The sequence below is a fragment of the Oratosquilla oratoria genome, chromosome 4 (genome assembly GCF_046742065.1).
Source record: "Oratosquilla oratoria isolate Oo_2021 chromosome 4, ASM4674206v1, whole genome shotgun sequence".
Taxonomy (NCBI): domain Eukaryota; kingdom Metazoa; phylum Arthropoda; class Malacostraca; order Stomatopoda; family Squillidae; genus Oratosquilla; species Oratosquilla oratoria.
In genome coordinates, this window is record NC_134780.1 from 4317697 (window position 1) to 4340425 (window position 22729).

Consider the following 22729-nt stretch of genomic DNA (forward strand, 5'->3'; position numbering starts at 1 on the left):
ATCGTGCTCAATGCACAGGAGACCATTCAAGCATTTCATTTCAATCCCGTAGATTTCCCCAATGCTCAAGCTGATTTACTCACTCTGTAACAAATTCAGACATGCAATTGCATTACTAGGTGAACCTCTTGTACTCACAAACCTCATTCAACACAATTTACCCCTTCTGGAAAGCACAAAACCACTGTACATCCCTGCATACAGATTACCACACAGTAAACAAAACACTGTAGACAATCTCATCATGGATATGATCAAACAGGATGTTCTAGAACCCAGCCTGTCGGAATGGAATTTCCCTGTTTTTGTTGTTCCCAAACATGATGGTTCATTCCGCGTAGTTATTGATTTCAGGGGACCCAACAAACTCACTCTACCCGAAAGACATCCACTCCCTCATCTACTTGACATTTTACACTACATCGGTGAAAACAACACTGTCTTTACAACTCTCGACCTCATGTCGGGTTATTTCCAAATCCCCCTTGATGCACAGTCCAGATCTCTTACAGCTTTCATCACAAACAATGGACACTATCAATTCAAACACCTTGCCATGGGACTTATTTCAGTGCCCTCTGTCTTCACTCGTCTCATGTACACAGTATTAGAAAGAATCATAGGACACTTGATATTCATGTACTTAGATGACATTATCATAACTCCAAATCTATCAGTGAACACTAACATGCTTGAAACTGCCCTCTCCCGGCTAGCAAGGGCTGGTCTTAAACTGAAGCTTAAGAAGTGTTCCTTCCTTCAGAAGGAAATATGCTTCCTTGATCACGTCCTTAACTCACAAGGCATATCAACCTCATAGGGCAAGGTCAAGGCACTCAAAGTTTCCACGCCCTACTTCTCCTGATCACATCTGATCCTTCCTTGGTCTCTCAGGCTTTTACAGTTTATCAAAGGATACGCTGGCATAGCAGCACCCTTATCCACCTTACTTAACCCCTTCGATACCATAATGCCTATGTAGGCATCATGAGGAGCAAGTGGGTACACGTGGATGCTGATGTCGGCGTCTTGATTATATTTATTGTAATTATACCTGTGTGACCCCCCATACTCTGTAAACTGGCTTCATCATATTTTCTATGGTTATCAAAATTCACGGGTGAGAGAACAAGCAATACAGCGGTGACTTTATTTTTTTTATAATGCGAGTATTATGACGCAACATCGCACGTCTGGCAGCTAATGCTGCCCGCGAGATTTTGGCCCGGAGTGAAGGGGTTAAGAAAGACACTCCCTTTAATTGGACACCTGACCAAGAGAAAGCATTCAATGACTTAAAAACAGCCTTAACAACAGCACCAGTCCTAGCATTCCCCAACCACAACCTTCCATTCACACTCTACACAGGCATCTGTGCAGTGCCCATGCAACAACATGACTCGAAACTCAAGCCTACTGCCTAAGCTGGCCACACACTTAAACACAAACAAAATTACTCAGTCACTGAGATCGAAACACTATCATTTATGCACTCAAACACTTCAAAGAAATCATACTTGGCTATGAGATACATATAAACACAGATCATCAACCAATTCTGCACCTTTTCAAAGGAAAAAAATCTCACAGGCAAACTAGCATGTTGGTTCCTTATGATTCAAGAATTCATGCCTACATTCCATTTTGTTCATGGCAAAGTGAATGTCGTCGCTGATGCCCTAAGTAGACATGTAGCAACCATCAGTCAAGTGTCATTCCACTAAACCTTTCGCAAGCATGTATTGCCGCAGCACAAAAGGCAGATCCCATTTGGAAATGCGTGATATATTTCCTCACTTCAGGCAATACAACAAATGCTGATGACTTCCCTCCAAACATCGAAAAGTACACCAAGGTAGACAACGTCCTGTACAGTACTACCTCTCATTAACAGACTAAAAGGGGGGTAATGGTGTCCGTTGATGTGAATAATCCATTGATTTGAAATGGTTTTAGGGTGGCATAGTGATTGCACAGCACTAAACAACAGCACCAAAAACACAGCTAATTAACCCCTTCCATACGGTGCCGGACACGTAGGCGTCATGGGGAGCGAGTGTATTCGCGAGGCTGCCATATCGGCGTCTTGATTATATTTATTGTAGTCGCCCCTCCATAATGACATTCTTTCTAATTCTTTTGTAATCGCATTTTCTATGGTTATCAAAATTCACGGGTGAAGAGAGAACGATCGATATAAGCGGTGACTATATTCTATGATGCGAGTATTATTACGACACGTCGTACGGCTGGCATTGGTTGCTGCCACCGAGATCTAAGTCCATGACGCCTACGTGTGCGGCACCGTATGGAAGGGGTTAATGTCCATTAATGAGAGGTAGTACTGTATCACAAAACAACACTCAAAAACAAACACAAACCTAACTGCTCAGTGCCCCAGCTCGTAGTTCCTACTAAACTCATTCCTGAAGTACTGAAGCTGGTACATGACTCACCCATTGCTGGTCACCCAGGAAAGGACAAATGTCTCTTACAAGCCAGATTGAAATATTTCTGGTCCTCTATGAGGAAAAACATCCACCATTACGTAGATGCTTGTCATTCATGCACATCCCACAAAGGTCACATTAGTGATCAAGCTCCAATTTCAACATATCCAGCCCCTTGCAAGCCCTTCAAGACCATTGCTATCGACATTCTTAAATTGTCATGCACCCCTAGCAGAAACCAATACCTCTTTGTCTGTGTAGATCATTTCTCCATTCTCTCACCACTGCAAGACAAGACTGCACAACAAGTCGCAGACACTGGCTGACAAGGTCATATGCCCATACACCATACCAAAAACACATCTCAGATAACGGTACTAAATTCATCAATGACATACAAACAATTGCAATATTTTTTGCAGCAAAAAATGTAACACCTTACCTTATCACCCAAGCTCCAACGGACTACTGGAGCATCAAAACAGGAAAATACTTAATGTTCTCAGACACCTTGCCTCAGACATACACTCCTCTTGTAATGAACATGTACCAATGATCCAAGCCTCTATTAACAGCACAATTAATAGGTCAATATCAGAGTCTCCATATTTTGTCCTTTTTGGTTTGGATAAAAAGTTCCCAAATGATCTTCTCACTTCAGACTTAACCCCCAATATATAAAATCAGTGATTAAATTGAAGTCAAAGTACAGAATTTCAACACTCTCTTCAAGAGAATTCACGAGTCCCTTACTCTCTCAAAAATGGATATGGCACGGCTCCATAATGCAGGGGCAAGGCATTGCAACATTTCAAATCAGAGACATTGTGTGCAAACAAAACCATACTCCAATGTTAAAACCCTCTTCAAAGTTCACAGGACCATTTTGCATTCTTTACATCCTACCAAATAATAAAATCAAAACCCTTTGCTTGCAACACTCACCAGAAAAGATCCTCCACATAGACAATTGTAAGATTGTTCCCCGAGGCCTCAACCTCACACATATCCCCTCATCTGCTCCAGCACCCATTCCGGCTCAAGATTCTCCCACCCCAACTCCTCTTCCTAGATACAGTCTAAGACGAAGACCAACCTTGTAGATCACATCCTTGGGTGAACTGAATTGTATCTACTTTTCATCATGTCATCATAGCTATCTTCATGTTTTCCATCTCTCTCATATGGTACCTTTAAATTCCACATATATTATATCTATGCCACTATTTTTACATTTTAAGGTGATTACTTATGCCCTATATGAGCATTCCGGGTGAGGTCACTGGATGGTAGCTGGACCAAGCATTCATGTTGCATGCACTGCATATCAACAGTGTGGTCTTACCAGCCAGCACCAGTGCACACACACATGAAGAGTTTTGTGGTGGTGAACCCGCTCATGGTCTCATTTCTCAGGTCGAGCAGGGTCAAAGCAATTATCTCCAGGTCACCAGTCAGCCTACGTTGCCCGTTTCAACTCCAATGGTTGAAGCATACCACAAGACATCAGTATTGCTCATTTATTTTCTCCTATGGTTCTATGTCCACTTGGACATAGATTGTATATATATAAACTAAGGATTAAAATTGTGTAATTTAATGACAAATATTTGAGCCTTAGCTCAACTCTAGTCAGGCCAAATTGGCTCCTTGTAATTTAAACTATTGTACGTAATTCCTTGTTGGTAACTCATCTGAGTTCCCCCTTATAAGACCCAGTCATCTGGCCTGTAGGCAGACTTGGAAAACTGGACACAGCCTATACAGACGGGTTCTTGCTTGTACCAAATTGCATCAATAAAGCAAAGAAACTATCTCCATTTTTCCAACCGGCTCACTGTCCTACTGAACTTCACTTCCACATCTCAAGGACCGACTATGCTATCCAATTCCTCCTCCTTACAAAAAATGTTGTGATCCACCGAAGATCAAACCAACACCAAGATATTTCTGTATCACTTTCAACTATCCCCCAACCCCACCCCAACAAAATTTTTCATACAAGGGGACCTGATAACTGCTCTCCTACTCTTCCTCCTACATGCTCCCACACAATACATGAATTCAAATCTAAATATGATAATTGGAAACAAAAGATATAGATTAAGTTGGAATTGTACACCAATTTGATGCTAGGTATGGAAATTTGGAGAGTAGATGGGACCCAACGAGTGTTGCTCCTATCCTGTACACTACAATTAGGTGAATGAATACAAACAACTGTTGCTTCCTGTTTCACTGACCCTACAGCAACTCAACAACCCTCAGGTCCCTCAATAAAAAACCCTAGGAAATGTTGAACTGTTGTCCGAGTTTTATTAGCATGTTACTATACTAATGGTATACAGTAGAGGCTGGAGGTGAGCAGTTGCCAATCAACTGCCCTCTTACTGTGATAAAGGTTGAGTAAGTCTGCCTAAATTCACTGAAGGATTTTGGGTATAGTCCATTGACCAAGTGTCAGCTTCCTGGGACCTCTAGATGGGGGTGAGGATGTTGATGGATTTTGAATATTATCACTTGCAAGTAGTTGCAACTAGCCCTACATTAGTAAGACATAGACAACAATATGTTTCACCTTAGAAATTCACGGGAACACTAAAGAATTGTAGCTAATTACTGCAAGACTGCTGGTTTTCATTAAGTGAACTTTGTGGAAACAATTATTATTATTGTGCAAGTATTTTCAAATAAACCTAGTACACTAATACAATATAAATACTTTTACATTGCCTTTTGTGCCCTTTGCTAAATTTTTTGTAATGCCAATTGATGCAGCCCTTCTGTACTAGGGAACAGTTTTACTACTCTGTTTTTATCAATTTATTATCATCAATGTGATAATGAGACAAACATTTGGGCATGGGTCCTAAGAGATTGTATGAAGGAAAGATTGTGCCGACAGCACTGTATGGTGCAGAAATATGGAACATAAGGGAAAAAAAGTTTAAATGTGTTTGAGATGAAATACCTGAGAAGTATGGTAGGGTTACTAGGCTAGATAAAGTGAGAAATGAGGAGGAGAGCAGGGGTGGAAAAGGATTTGGGAGATAGGGTTGATGAGAGTATTGGGATGGTTTGGAAACATGGAAAGAATAAGTAAGGAAAATTAGTAAAAGAAGTGTGGAAGGCAGGTGGATGGAGTGAACATAAGAGGATGACCAAGGATGAGATGGATGGATTGGGTAAAAAGGGCATTGGGAAGGAAGGATGTCTGTTGAGGAAGGGAGAAGCATGGGGGAGGGTTAGGGAGTGTGTGAATGATATTCTGACACAGTCCAAAGGGATTTCTCCCAGTCTTCTCTTTTTGCATGTTCTGCATGAGGGGACAGAGGGGGGGGGGGCCTTACTGGGGACGTGCTGTGTCTTGCTGCATTGTTTCTGACCTGTCATCCAGGAGGAGCCAAGAAAACATAAAAGGGTGGTGAATGGGAGTGGAGCATGTGGGGATGAAATGGGTGGAAGTGGATGATGTCTTGACTTTGACTACCTCCCTTGTAAGGGGGACAAGCGTTATATGTATTTTCGTTATTATTATTATCATCATTATTATGATTTTTTGAGGGGGGGAGGGGCTGCCGCACTATCTAACTAGCCAATCACACACACTGATGCGTTTCTGAACTTTGCCAAATCTTTCAACAAAGTTGACCACATTGTTCTCATGCCCAAAATAAAAAACAATGGTAACATTAGCAGAGTAAAGGTGTGGTTACATAGTTTCCTCATATCAAATGCTCAAACAGTTGCTGTCAATGCCCACAGCTTACAAAGCACACAGTGATGGAGTACCATGGGAATTTGTACTAGGATCCCTGTTTCCAGTACTCACAGGCGACATCAAAAGTGAGGTACGGGAGTCCTATATCTCTTCCTTTACTGACAGCACAAATTTCAGCCTACCAGTCACCATCAAAGATGAGGTAAACCTCCTACAAAATGGCCTTCAGAGGATCTATGACTGGACCAAAACAAATTGGTATATAATGAAAACAAGTTTGGAACTCTCCAATGTGACCCCAACCAAAATTTAAAGGAAACTACCCTACTGCATACTGGTGGAGGTGTCAAGTAATAATTTCCAAATGCCCACAATATGTGCCTTGGAATCCACTTAAGCAATGATGGCCCCTTTCAACAGTCATAGCAGGATGGATCTTAAGAAGATTCAACACAAGGATCAGAGATATTATACTAACCCTATAAATAGCTTATAAAAGGGAGAGAGAGGGGAGTCTCCGACAGGGCTGCGGAGTCGGAACACAAAACCTCTGACTCCGACTCCTCTATTTTTGGCACCACTGACTCCAACTCCTCTTCATGTAATTAACTGATTATGGCCTACATATTTTATAAAGCCTATACAACACACATACGCTCCAATCTTGAGTAGACTTATATCATTATAACTGGTTTATATCAAAGAATAAAGATATATGTGTGGCTTTCCTATGTTATGTTCGACCTCTTCATTAATACTTTATTACTGAAGTAGAGATTTTTTGAAAGGGTACTGAAGAAAATTCAGTAAAATAAAGGTTCTATAATGTACCTCTTGACATAACTACACACTGGTACTGCTATGTGATTATTGCGATGGACATTACTCTGGTTCTGGAACCGATCTTATTGATACGAGTACAATACAAGATACAGCTGAACATGTTTGAAACGTGAAACTTTTTTTTCCAACTTTAAATATCCTTATTTCAATAATTCAATGTTAAAAAGTATAGAGGGGACAAAGAAGGGGAAAGGAGAGAAGAGATAGTATTATTACATTAGTCTACAGTTGAAATCATAATTATCCTACTGTTTGGCAACACAGCAGTGGGAGAAACCACCAAACTGATGGAGTGATGGAAACGATGCATACGAACTTGACAGGAATAGTACAGCTCCTGTGACTGTGTGTCAACAGGTGTAAAATGGAGGTGTTTATCTAATCTATTCGTGTAATACTTTATTCAAGACGTTTATTGCTCTAATGTATGAATTTGAACGCCAGCGTTCCACAAGGACGTTTCGGGGGTTTAGTGGAATGATCACGAAGATAAGACGATGAGATTTATTACATTTTATATTTCTTTTTTTTATGTATAATCTACTTATAAGGAGTATGCACTGCATAACTCTACAGACTAAACAAAGGTATTATAAAGTGTAAATTTAACTAGAGTCGGAGTCAGTATATTTTTTACCGACTCAAGTGACACCATAATTGCTTCTGACTCCGACTCCAGTGGCCGTAATTGCTTCCGACTCCGACTCCAGTGACCGTAATTGCTTTCGACTCCGACTCCAGTGACCGTAATTGCTTTTGATTCTGACTCCAACTCCACAGCCCTGGTGCTATTTGACTTGGCTACCTCCCTTATAAGGGGGAAAAGGTCTTTGGTATATACGGTAGATAGATAGACCATTTTTTGGCATACCGGAGGCTGTTTGGTCAGCTTGCCAACTGCCGCATATGCCAACCTAACACTTCATATTTCAGGGTTAACTCAGATGTAATATGGTGTTCAGTTTATCCAAAATTTGGTCCAACAAGGTTCAGTTCACCAAGAAATTATCATCTCAAATTCAGTAACACTGCCATTATTCATTTCCAACAAATAATACTCAAAACAATGTTCTTAAAATTTGTATATGAAAAAGTAAAAAATGAAAAATAAAATTAAATCTCAAAAACAGTAAAAAGGGGAAGTTGGTTACTTGTTACTATCAGGAACTGCATAAATACTTACAAGCTACCCATTTCCAAACAACACACCACCACACCCAATCACATTTCAAACTCTTCTAGAAGTCACCTCAAAAGAGAAATCATTCACAGAACAAGCAAGACTTGCACTAACATATCCATTCTGGTGACCTGTACAAACTAAAAAAAAACGGTACCAGAAAATTGGTCTATTATCAAGCACTAATTGCTCTAGATGTAACAACCAGAAGACTCCAAGCACTTTATAAATCACTACCCTACAATTATCCTTTCCTGACAGTAACACATCTTTTCATTGAACAACTTATGGGTACTACAGTAGCTATACTTAATTTCCAAAGCTAGGGGTATCTTGCTACAGTGAAACCGGGGAACAGCTCAATTGATTGATTTCCCTTGACACTGTAACTTGCCTCCCTGCAACAGTTAGCTAAACTTAACTCCTCACTGGCAACCAATACCAAGGCCTGGTGCAAAGCACCACCTATTATATACAATCAAGCTCAGGCTCATCCTTCTACTTTAGTGCCTGCAGGAGTTGCTAGCTACCACTATCTGACCAATTATTTTTGTTTTGTTTTGGGGCCCCAGCCCTTCAATTATCCCACCACTTATTGTGACTTACAATCAACAACAGACTAATACAATATTGAAGAATGCTAAAAAAAAAATTATGGTAGCCTACCTGGCTTCAATATCAAATATGCAAGCTTTGCATTGTTTTTGCAATGATACAAAAAGTAACAAATGGACTGACACTATTAATACTTTACAACATTACAACCAGGTACCTGAAGCTTTATTACATAATAACCTTGCATTTGTTATAACTGTTAAATTAATGCAAGAACTACAGCAGTCTCCAACCAGTCACTTCAATGGTTACTAAATACTAATCACTTCCCTCCTTGATTTCCTTACCTTCCCAACTAATTTTACTGCAAACTCAATTCACACTAAAACTCCTTTACTTAACAACAAGCTTGCATAATTATAAAGTACGGTACACTAGCGTGGTGATTAAATCAAATAACTCGACCATGTCCACTGTTCCTACCTTTCCAGACAAAGTTGGTTCAGCTACTGACCTCCCTTGCATCACACCACCACAACTACAGCTCGGCCATCAGTTTGGCTTGCAATGGTCATGTCCGTACGTTTGCTTTTCCACAACACTATTACCCAATTCACGCCTAATACATCAAACTATTTATATATATCAGAATAACCATATATTGTTTACGGCAGTCACAAGACACAAGCTCCCAATAGTGCACCACTCGTCAACGATGGCTCTTGAGCAGACACACCGCTGCATGCAAAACATGTCACTTTTCTAATGTAGTTATAGTAATAGATGGATCATTAATCACATTCGATTCATACGGGAACATCTACCTCGAATACTAATATTATACGAGTACTAACCGCCAATACAACCCGCAAATTTTGAGAACCATGCGATACAGTTCCTAAACATCTAGAAACCTTGTTAACAACATATACGGGCCTCTTTTTGCATAAAAATCCATACTGCAGCGAAGAAACTCACCAAATAAGATGGGATCGTGTAATAACAAAAGTTAGATTCACTACAAGTGCAAACGTTTAACCGAACGAAACATAGATTTTCACTTGCAAGACATCACTGGCAGCTGCCACAACAAATACCGCCAGGTTGTCCGTCTGTTTCGAACTTTATTATTCTCTAATATCCACCTTATGCCCACTGTCTTAGACAATGTATTACATTTTTTGTTCATCACCTAATATCTGGGGTTATTTTGTGTCATCCTTATCAAAATTTCTATGTAAATTTTATTACAAGGAACTCGTATAATTGTCCAAACAGACGAGTCCAACCCACAATACCAGTTCAACGAAACAATAGAATTCAGATCTGCGTACCTAAGGCCGGTTCATAATGTATTTCACAGTCATGGGTACTTCATAGTACATTTATTGAGTTTATTGATGGTTTAGAGAAAAATAAAACAACTGAGCACATATCGTTGGTGTCAGCAAACATTTGAAGTTTACACTATATACGAATACGTGGAATATAGAACTGTGAGTAGGCAATTTGATGCATAATCGTGTGATTCCTTCATGATCTGGAAGAACCACTTGCACATTTTGATGAAAATACTATATTGATTTCCCTGCGCATGTATAATTATATTTGTATGCGTACGCAAATGTGCTTTAATCATAGCTATATAACAATAATTATCGATATTTTATTCAGCCGGGGGAAAACTCCCCTTAGCCACAAAAGGGTTGAATTCATCACAGATTTATCTTGATCCCTTCTGGTTGCGTTTTTCATAGTATTTACTTCTAGCTAGCACACGCACACACAAACACACACACACACGCACACCCACACGCGCACACCCACCCACCCACACACACACACAAGCGCACACACACACACACACAGCATAACCCATAGATCGGTTATACACGAGCTCAGAGCTCTTTTCCGAGAGGGAAATAGCTGTCGATCATGAGTCCAACACGTGATCCAATACCATGGTGAATTTTACACACACACACACACATACGACTTGTGGCGCAGTGGCAGAGTTCCCGGCCGCCAATATGGCGGTCCGGGTTCGAATCCTGCCCAGGGGTGAAATTATTTCAGTATCGCTGCGATGCGAGTCGTTACTCCAACTCCCGTGGGCGGAGAGTTGGGTGTGTGTGCGTATAAGGTCACAGCATTACCCATAAATCGGTCCTATTTGAGCTCTCAGCTCTCTTCCGGTAGGGAAATAGCTGTGGATCACGAACCCAACACGTGATCTATGACTATGGTGAATCTCACACACACTACGGCAGTCTGAGTTCGAATCCCGCCCAGGGCTGAAATAATTTCAGTATCGCTGTTCTGCAAGTCGTTACTCCAGCTCGTGGCGGGGATTTGGTTGTGTGCGTGTAAGTTCACAGCATTACAATAAAAAAAGAAAAGAAAAAAAAGTCACATATGACCTCTAAGCTCTTCCCGGAGGCAAATAGTTGTCAATCACGTGATCCAATACAATGGTGAATCATACACACACACACGCGCGCGATTCGGTGGCGCGGTTGGTAGGGTCCCAGACTGTCACTACGGCGGTCCGGGTTCGAATCCTGCCCAGGGCTGAAATAATTTCAGTATCGCTGCGCTTCGAGTCGTTACTCCAACTTTCGTGGGCGGGGAGTTGGGTGCGTGTAAAGTCACAGCATTACCCATAGATCGGTCATACGAGCTCTGAGCTCTCTTCCGGGAGGGAAATAGCTGTCGATCACGAGTCCAACACGTGATCCAAAGATCATGGTGAATACACACACACACACACACACACACGCGCGCGCGCGCGCGCACGCAAGTCGGATTGATGGCGAAGATTGGATCTCCGGAAAAAACGCAATTTTCGTGGATTTCAGCGACGATGGAGTACCTGTGTTGTATTAGTAGGGAAGGGGAAAGCTCGTGGTGTAGTGGGCAGGTGAAGAAAAAGGAGAAAGGGAGGCATTATTGAGGAAAATGGAAGAAAATGAGGAAGGTGAGGAACGGGCCTTGGAAGTCAGAAGGGGTGTAAACAAAAGGTGTGCAGACGACACAGCCGAGGTCGAACAGGTGAGCAAAAGTATTAAGAGTAGGAATATAGATAAGAGCAGCTCAATGGAAAGAGGAGATAATTACTTCTATGGATTTAATGAGGGAGGAGATGACAACCTCCCCCGACTAGTAAGTCTAGAGGAGAAACTAACAAAAATGAACGAAGCATGGGAGGTTAGGTTTACCCAACTCGCGCTAGTTACACAGAGTTGATTAATTGGAAGAACTAAAAAAGGAAAATCAAAACCTAAAGAAATAGAAGAATTAAAAAGACAGTTAAAAGAAGTAAAAGATGGGAATGAGGAATTAAAGAATAATAATAAAGAGAATAAAGAGTCCATAACAAAAGAAGCGCAGGGTTGGAGAAAAATCCAAGAGAACAACAAAGTTGTATTTAGAGATATAGTGACACAACAGTTATTAAAGTGATGAGAGAAAAGGAGAATATAGTAAGAGACTTTGTGGACAAAAATAAATGTATAATTATATTAGGGATGGAAGAGACGAGTAAAAGAGGAAAAGGAAAAGGTAAACAAGATATTAGAAGTAGTTCAAGAGGATGGGCAAGAAACAGGGAAAGAAATTGAAGAAATATATAGACTAGGGAAATATAATACAGATAAGACTAGACCAATTAAGATCAAATTCAGGTCACAAACGACAGCAGAAAATATCTTAGCAAAAACAGGGAAACTAGCAGACAGTGATCAATATAAACAGGTATGGATAAAAAGAGAAATGAATAAAGAGGAAAGAGAGGATGAGAAAACAAAAAGACTAGAAGCTAAGGGAAAAAACGAGAAAAGAACAGAGTCAGAAAAAGATGAATTCTATTGGAGAGTAGTGGATATGAAGGTAAAGAAATGGTTCATAGCAGAGAAAAACGGAAAGGAAACAGAAAACACGATGGAAGTAGCAGAAAATTTAAAGTGTCTTACACAAATATAGATGGCTTAATAACAGGCTTGAACAAACTGAATGAGTACCTGAAGGAAAATGAACCTGATATAATGGGAATTGTAGAGACAAAATTGAAAGGTCCACTACCACCCAACAGTGTAGAACATGGTGCATATAATTATTGGATTAGAAACAGAGAGGTAAAACAAGGGGGTGGAGTTATGTTCCTGACTAAGAAGGATATAAATGTGAGGAATGTCACATATGGAAAGAATAGAGTAGAGATGATTATGATGGAAGTGGAGGACAAGGATGGGAAGAGCAGGAAGTTTGTAGTAAATTATGTGCCTCCTAAAACGGCCTCGTGGGAAGAGAGAGAACACAAAAATATGTTAGAAGACACGAGGATAACGCTAAATAAGATAATGGAAGATAGAGGAAGAATAGTTATAATGGGTGACTCTAACTGTAAAGAAATCTGCTGGGAAGAGATGATGGAGACGATCTACTTGATATGATTATAGAACGTACAATGACGCAATGGATACAAGAGAATACTAGGTATAGAAATGAGGAAGAACCATCGAGACTTGACCTAATAATCACATCAGAACCCGAAATAGTGGACAAGATTGAATATAAGACGCCAATAAGTAAAAATGACCACATATGGGTTAAACTGGAACTAAACGAGGAAAATACTTGGGAAAAGACGAGCAATATAGAAAGGGAAGATGGATGTATGGATTTTTTTTTTTATAAAAAAAACAGAATTCTTTAAAAAAGCAGACTTGGAAAGGATACACAAGGAGGAAACAAGAGTCGAAGAGAAATGGAATATTAAAAAAGAATATTTAAAGAAAGTGGAAAAGTATGTTCCAAGACAAAAGCAAGAAAAAGAATATGTAAAGTGTTGGTACAGCAAAAGATGTAGGGAGTTAAAAGACAAAAGAGATAAAGCTTGGATAAAATTGAAAAAAGACAAAAGACCTGGATATGGCAAATATATACTAGTTATAGAAATGAATATGTACAAGTGTGCAAAGAAGAAAAGAGAAAATACGAAAAAGATGTCATAGAAAAATGTAAGATCAACTAAAATTATTTTACAGATTTGTAAACAGCAAACTAAAAAACAAACAAGAATTAGAGAAACTACAAGGAGTTGAATACACAGAGTAAATAGAAATGGCAGAAATTATGAACAAGCATTTTAAATCAGTGTTTACGAGGGAGAAGAAACAACCTAGAGATATCGAGTGGGAGAAAGTCCACCCTATGAAAGAGATAGAAGTAACAAGGAATAAAATAATGAATCGCTTGAGTAATCTCGATGTCAGAAAATCGCATGGACCAGATGAAATTGCAAACTGGATTTTGAGAGAATGCAGGAATGAACTAACAGACAAAATACATAGCCTAATAAACAGTTCACTGAAAGAAGGAAAAGTTCCAGAAGATTGGAAAAGAGCAAATATAGTACCAATATATAAAGGGGAAAACAAGAAAGACCCTATTAACTATAGACCGGTCTCTCTTACAAGTAAGATAGCTAAAATTTGTGAAAGAATGATCAAAATTAGATGGGTAAGGCATTTGGAAAAAAACAACTTACTAAATCCAAGGGAATTTGGATTTAGACAAGGACGATCATGCGCCACAAATTTAATGTGTTTCTATTCAAGGCTAATAGATGTAATACAAGAAAGAAATGGATGAGTTGACTGTGCATTTCTGGACCTGAAAAAAAGCTTTTGATAAGGTGCCACATAAGAAGTTGCTAAAGAAATTAGAAACTGCAGGAGGAATACAGGGCAAACTGCTGAAGTGGATGGAAGACTTCTTGCATGAAAGAAAAATGAGAGTGGTGATAAGAGACAAACACTTTAATTGAGATGAAGTGATAAGTAGAGTTCCACAAGGAACAGTTCTAGCCCCAATGATGTTTGCTATATATATTAATGATGTGGATAAAGGAATTGAAAGTTATATGAGCTTTGCGGATGATGCAAAATTGTCGAAAAAAGTGAACACTGAAGAAGATTGTGAGTCGCTACAGAGTGATCTCAATAAAGTATGGGAATGGAGTAGGAGGTGGGAAATGGAATTCAATATTAAGAAGCGTAGTATAATGGAATTTGGAAGAAGCAAAAAAAGAATAGTGGGATCATATAAATTGGGAGAGGAGGAAATTAAAAAAGTAGAAAATGAGAAGGACCTGGGAGTCATTATTATGAATAATATGTCCCCTGAGAAACATATAAACAAAATTTTTGGAGAAACTTATAATTTAATAAGAACAATCAAAGTGGCATTTACATACCTGGATGAAGAAATTATGAAAAAAATACTAGTCACTTTGATAAGACCAAGATTGGAGTATGCAGCGACGACGTGGTCACCTAGTACAAAGAATGTATAACAAAACTTGAAAGAATACAAAGAGCAATTACGAAATTGGCACCAACACTCTCAGAACTATCATATGAAGAGAGACTAGCAAAACTTGAGCTACAGACATTAGAGCACAGAAGAGAAAGAGGAGACTTGATCATTATTTATAAAATCATGGAAGGCATAGAAACTATTGATAGTGAGGATCTAATGAAATGGGATAGTAGGAATACAAGAGGACACGGAAAGAAAATCAAGACAGTTATAGGAGAGACCAGAAAAAGAACAGCTTTCCCCACAGGGTAATAGACGTTTGGAACAAGTTAGATGAGAAAGTGGTGTGTGCAAAAACAATACATGATTTAAAAACAGTCGAGATAAAACGAGATATGAAGACGGGACACCATGAGCATAGCTCCCCTTCCCGTAAAATACAACTAGGTAGATACACACACACACACACACACACACACACACACACACACACACACACACACACACATATATATATATATATATATAATAATATATATATATATATATATACATGGAGGTTCTATAAAGGGACCATTTTACTACAATAATGGCCCAAAATACAACATGGTTGAGGTATGTGGATGATGTACTTGCTATCACCCCGAGGGAGACGGATCTCAGAGATAAATTAAACAAGCTCTATAAGATAGAAAAGAACATACAATTCACTATGGAACAAGAGGAGAATGACAAAGTAGCCTTTCTAGACACGGTAATATCGAGAAAAGCGAACAAGACTGCTTTCTCAGTACACAAATAAATAAATAAATAAATAAAATAAAATAAAAACGACATTATCCACTACTACTCTGCTCACCACCCAAGAATAAAAAGCGGGGTAGTAGTAGTTTCTTTTTGAGAGCATACCGGGTGTGCAGTGAGGAATTGAATACACTTTTGACATATTAAGGAAACTGTGTTACCCATAAGGACTCTTACATAGACTAAAAGTAAAAGCTTTAAGAATAGCAAAAAGAACCAGAGAAAGCCAAATATATGAGAACAAAGGGAACAGCCGGGGTTTTGTCCGTCCCCATTTCCAAACACGCAGATGAAATCGGACAGTTGCTCACCAAGGCAGGGTTAAGAATTGCATATGACACAGGGACCAAAATATATAACATCATTAAAAACAAAAACAAAAATGAGTACCACATGGGTGCTGAGGACAGCCTGATTTATAGAATTCCTTGTAAAAGCTGCCCCGTCAGTTATTTTAGAGAAACTGGCAGAGGAATATGAAAATGAATATATGAACACAAGAATGACGTAAAAGCCCACCGGACATCAAATTCTCTAGTGGTTCATATAGACAATTTTGGCCACCTTCCTGACTGGGAAAATACAGAGGTACTCCACAAAGGGCTAAGAAAACAAGAAAGAAAAATAATCGAAGCAGCGTACATCGCTTCAAAACCTTGCAATAATCATAGAGAAGGATTTATTAAATTATCAAAGTTGACTAGCGACTTTGTTCGAGGTGAAGCGGAGCGAAGGAAGGACGGAGATAGGGGAGGAACGGGGTAAGGAAAGTGAAGTATATAAGCTGTGAATATTTTCTTAGTGTATACTCTGAAGTCCTGGACGAAACGTTAGCAATAAAACTCCTACTGTTTTTGGCGTTTACCTCACCACCCTTTCCACTCCTTCTGTCATACATATTTCAACATATATATATATATATATATATATATATATATATATATATATATACATATATGTATATATATATATATATATATATATATATATATTTTTTTTTTTTTTTCAACCACAAATAACTTTTAATTCCATGCCATCGCAGTCGAGGCTGAAGAATCGCTCGATGGAGGCATCCGTTGGAAATTGAAACGTGGACGAGCCGAGGATTCGAACCCAGCTAACCCGTAACAAAGTTACAGTGACTTAAACCAATACGCTATCAAGTCACTGTAACTTTGTTACGGGTTAGCTGGGTTCGAATCCTCGGCTCGTCCACGTTTCAATTTCCAACGGATGCCTCCATCGAGCGATTCTTCAGTCTCGACTGCGATGGCATGGAATTAAAAGTGATTTGTGGTTGAAAAAAAATCATTTGATCACTGGAAACCATTCAGTGTATATGTATATATATGTATATATATATATATATATATATATATATATGTATGTGTGTGTGTGTGTGTGTGTGTGTGTGTGTGTGTGTGTGTGTGTGTGTGTGTGCATACATGTACAGTATATAAAGTTCGTGATTTAGATTATGTGGTGGCCTTCGTGCGCAATGTACAATCTTGGCAGGTACGTGTCTCAGCAATACAATAACCTCTTAGAACGTTGAGGTAAATACCCAAAAGTAGAACATTTCACCCAGATTATCAATTTAATCTGGAAAGAGTATGTCGTGTATATATCTATCTAATTTATTGGCCATCTTATCTAGGGTATTGGAAGAAGTAATTTAGGTTTAAATAAGAAGATTTTATGTCATAATTAAAATCTGTCATTTTCTTTCCCTCCCTTTTTTCATATATAGCTTTACCAGATGTCCTTCTTTTCTACATAATTGTCGGTTAAACTAACGTTATATCGTAATATTCCATTCCTAAAACGGAGGAAGAGGTCCATAGTACATAGGATATATGCTTGATATATTCATATATATTTTCTATAAAAATGATAATCGTATTCTAGAGGAATCTGAGAGAAAATGACGGAAATAATTGAGCATGTTTTCTATAGAATTGGTCGAGCATGTGCGGGTACCAGTTTTCTGAAGCTTTGGCATATTGGTCTTTTTGCTGATAATATAAGAAAAAAACATCGAACAATTGCATCACCCCGATCAATTACTTATTCTTGTCCATACTTTCTTCCCTTCCCTCCAATTCACCAAATGGGTATTTGCCTCGTGACGACATGGGGTAAATAATTGTCGTTCAATATCTACTTAATAATTCAGTAGGCACTGTGAAACTACAGCACTACCTATTGGATTTAGTTTTTAATTTTTTGCACACTATTATGAATATATATGTATATGTAAATACGCGCGCGCGCACACACACAAATACACACACACACACACACACACACACACACATATATACATATATATATATGTATATATATATATATATGACAAAGTAGATATGACTATTAATGATTATTGGAATTTCAATAAATGCTCATCTCATTTTTCTGTATGAAATTATAAGATAAACGTCAAAGTAAATCGAGCCGAGGAGGTAATTGATGGAGTAATTGCTGATAATTATTCACTGATCTAAACAGTGTAATCATATTCTATTTCACAATAGTCTTGCAGCATCTTTTTACGTGTCATCTGTTGACGCCAAAGGATTTGTTGCTTGCTGTCTTCAACCGCCATTGTCGCCTCTCACGTTGCTCCTTGCAGGGTTCGACATTTTGTCGGCTCATGTGAAGAATGTTGTAAATTTTTTGAAAGACATCGGTTTATTTTATGAAATTTAAGATTGTGTATATGAGTGGTTGTGAGTGTATGTTGTTGTGATGTGTTTTTGTGAATGTTTATTTGTTTTACTGTTTTACTTGACTTTTTATCTATATGAGATAAATATGCACTGAATGGCCTACCGGCTCCGGTGCTTGGCCTTCGAGCCAAAATTTCATAAATCAAATCATTTTAATGTCGTTCAGACAATCTGTCGCTTAATTGGATCTAACATTTCTTATCACTTCCATATTATGACAGAAAAGTGGGAAGTGAGCCAATTGTTGTTTTCTGACGACAATGCGCTTGTGGCAGGATCAGAGACGGGATTAAGGGAGTTAATGACGGTGTTTGGGAAGGCATGCGATACGAGAAAGTTGAAGGTAAATGTGGGTAAAAGTAGGGCGATGAGATGTACAAGGGTAGAGGATGGCAGCGAGTTGGAAGTAAATCTAAAAGGAGAGAGGCTGGAGGAAGTGGATAGCTTTAGGTATTTGGGGTCGCATATGGCAGGCAAAGGAGTCGAGGTGGAGGTAAATTGTAGATTGAAAGCAGGGAAATGTCTTGGGGGTTAAAAAGTGTTATGAGAAATAGGCACCTGGGAACGGATGCAAAGAGGAAATTGTATAAAAGGGTGATTGTGCCGATGGTTTGATTGGGGCAGAGGCTTGGAATTTAAGAGAGACAAAGAGGAAAAAATTAAATGTGTTTGAGATGAAATGTCAGAGAAATATGGTAGGTATATTGGATTCAAATACACATCGAAACTCTTGAGACGTTCGCTAACGTACATTGTATTTTGTGTATAATCTTCATGAAAGAGGTGGATATTTCTCTTGGTGATGCAAGCTCCCTAGTGATCTTCCAGAATTTACTTTACAGTTCATTAAGAGAGAATAAATAGCTAAAAGATGTGTAGAAATACATAACCAAATACACCCATGCACACACACACACACGCGCTCTGAGCTCTCTTCCGGGAGGGAAATAGCTGTCGATCACGAGTCCAACACATGATTCAAAGACCAAGGTGAATACACACACATACACACACACACACACACACACACACACACACACACACACACACACACACACACACACACACACACAAACACATACACACACACGCACCCACACACACACACGAGCTTGGGATGAAGCTGGACATCAAGAAATTTTATTAAACACAACTCTTCTCCTAAAAAAACTATTGAACAAAGTAGCAATTTAATCCTTATTGGATATTCTAATTGCAATGAGGTCAACTGGGAAGAGTGGGAAGCAAGTGGCAAAGCATATTACTGGGGAAATACGCTGTTAAATATAGCAATGGAGAACACAATGACCCAGTGGGTAAAGGGAGTGTCTCGGACAAGAAGAGATGTCATTCCCACAAGATTAGATCTGCTACTAACCAAAGAGCCTGACATCATCAGCTCCTTTGCCCTATAGATAAAAGTAACCATGTAACAATTGAATTTCAGTTGGAAGACGAGTAAATTGAACCAGTGAATTAGTCACATACACAAGGAAGACTATATTTTGAAAATCAGATTACTTAGGGTTGAAAAAAAAATCTCTGAAGAAGCAAATTGGGAGGAATTCATGAATTCGGGAATAAGGAGGATATGGGAAATGTTTCTTGACATTTACAACCGTGAACAGATATGTGCTAATGGTTAGTGGAAGGAAGGAGCAGAAACAGGACTGGCTCAACAAAAGGTGTGAGACTGAAAAAAATGAGACATGGGTTGGGGGAAATGGAGGAAAAGAAGCAACGAAACAAACGAAACAAAAGAAACTTACGAACAATCTAGAAATGACTATACAAGAGTCCGCAGGTAGGAAGAACGTAGTTTTGAAAGAGGTGTAGTAAACAAGTGCAACGATGAACCGAAACTGTTTTACAGCTTTATATAGTTAATTGAGACACAAAAATGTAATCACCATGTTAATAGGGGGTGGTGAGGTCTTTGAGGAGGACGTAGCTCTGGCAGAATTAATGAATGGAAGATTCCAGTCGGTCTTCATAAAAAAAGAGACATTATTTTTGGAGGAAAGCGTTTATAAGATATAAATCTAGAAGTGAGGGAAGTGCTAAATCTTTGGGATCATTGGATGTGACAAAAGTTTCAGGACCTAACAGCATCTCAAATTGGATACTTAAAGAATAAGTAGCGGACAAGATTCACAGTTTTATTGTATGTTCATTGAAAGAAGGCATAGTGCCGCTTGATTGGGAAAGGGCAAATGTAATACCAATTCACATAGGTGGAAGTAAGGAGAAATCACTAAATTATAGGTCTTCTGACCAGCACAAGAGTGAAATTATATGGAAGGACTGAGAGATTGAAGGAACAAATATCTTGAAAAGCTTAACATTCTGACAGTCAGTTTGGATTCAGATCTGGAAGGTTATGTGTATTGAACTTCTTAAGCTTTTACTCGAAAGTGATTGATGTGCTGCAAGAGGGAGAGAGGGGGGCGAGTGAACTGTGTGTACCTCGACCTAGAGAAAGTTTTTGATAAAGTCCCTCACAGTCGACTTATGGGAAAGTTGAGCACGTTGAGGGATTGAGAGGCAAACTACTCGAACAGATGAACGATTTCTTGAAGGGAAGAAACATGAGGATAGTAGTAAAGAATGAGATAAGATGGAGAGCAGCGACAAGTTCCACAAGGTTCGATGCTTGCTCCAATGATGTTTCTTGTCTTTGTCAAGGACATGATGGAGATAACAACAAGCTATCCGAACATGTTTACAGGTAATGCATAAAATCACGAGAAAGGTGAAAAACGAGGACTGTAAACAAGTGGGAAAAGATCTAGATAATGTTTTTGCATGGAGCTAATAATGGAAAATGAATCTAACTCTAAATAAAAATATTCTTCTAAAAAACGCTGTGGAAGTCGGGGACAGGTGGTATTACGGTGACACTTTGTCCTAAAAATATTCTTGAAAAAGCGCTTGGGTAAGTCGGGGTCAGGTGGTATTCTTCTTCTTCTTCTTCGCGTTCCTCTTCTTCTTCTTCTTCTTCTTCTTCTTCTTCTTCTTCCTCACGTTCTTTTTCGCGTTTTTCTTCGCATTCTACTTCGTTTTCTTCTTCGTGCTGGGATCCTGTGTTGGGGTTCCACCCCGAGGCCGAGGCCGAAGGGGAAAACGAGGGATTAGAGCGCGGAAAGCTGCGGCCGTAGGCCGCTGTTTGCGCAGCCAAGCCCCCGGCAAGGCCGGTAAGGGCGAAGCCCGCGGCTTGTTAAAAAAAAAAAAAAAAAAAAAATAAGCAATAGTTACAAACGACCACCTTTAAACTATTCCTTGAGAAGAGAACCCTTTACAAAATTAAAAGAGGAGAAAGACTTGGGAGTGTTGATAAAAGACAACCTGTCACCTGACAGGCATATTAGCAGGATTGTGGAAGAGACTTACGGACAGCTGCAGAAGATTAAAAAGGCTTTTCCCTGTGTGGTTGAAGAGATGATGAAAAAACTCACCGAAACCCTGATCAGCCTAAGACTGCAATATGCGTCAGTGGTATGGACCCCACACAGAGTGAAGGATGTAAGGAAGATCGAGAATACAAAGAACAGCAACCAAACTGGTCCCTAGCATGGCTGATAAACCAAATGACGGAGGACTAAAAGCACTGGGTCCCCCAACTTTGAAAGATCGAAGAGAGAGAGATTGATTACAGTATTCAGGTTCGATCAAATCAACCATCCTGAGTCCACTGCTGAACAAAGGCCTCCTTCATAGCATTCCATGATAAGAGCAGAGTGGCGCAGTGGAAGCGTGCAGGGCCCATAACCCATTCAGGTTACTAAAGGGGAAATATTACATCAACAGAAGAGATTTCTTGGTTAAGGATGGGAGGGAGGAAGTAATGGGAACAAGATAAGAAAGACCACATGTCTAAGTGATGTGAAGGACTTGTAATGGTGACCCTTCTTGTATTTTTATTTATATTTTCCCGTTGTTTTTGTTTATTAATATGTATATTTGTTGTTGTATGTTAGTAAACATTTTGTGATCGCGGAACGATTCGTGCCTGTTTTTCCCGCCAATGAAGGAGTTGGCGTGGGTAGTCTGGCTCCGCCTTCAGAGTGTATGCACGTGTAATCAGTGCTTTGGATAAAAAATTCTTAACTCGTTTCTTGTGTGTGTC

General features: G+C 39.2%; 1 protein-coding gene across 8 annotated transcripts in view; it reads right to left on the reverse strand.

Moving 5' to 3' along the window:
* Positions 1–22729, reverse strand: part of bur (GMP synthase burgundy) — a 78639-nt gene that overhangs the window by 49087 nt on the left and 6823 nt on the right. For 2 of the 8 annotated variants that reach the window (XM_076183445.1, XM_076183442.1), the window contains exon 1: positions 9728–9867. The exons of 4 other annotated variants lie outside the window; for them this stretch is intronic. Coding sequence is in view for 1 of the 4 variants with exons in the window: in XM_076183438.1 (XP_076039553.1) it covers positions 9233–9274 (42 nt within the window). In the remaining 3 variants the exon portion in view is untranslated. Of the gene's footprint in view, positions 1–9232; positions 9290–9727; positions 9876–22729 lie in introns of those variants that run through there. 2 more of the 8 variants (XM_076183444.1, XM_076183438.1) reach the window with 2 other exon arrangements.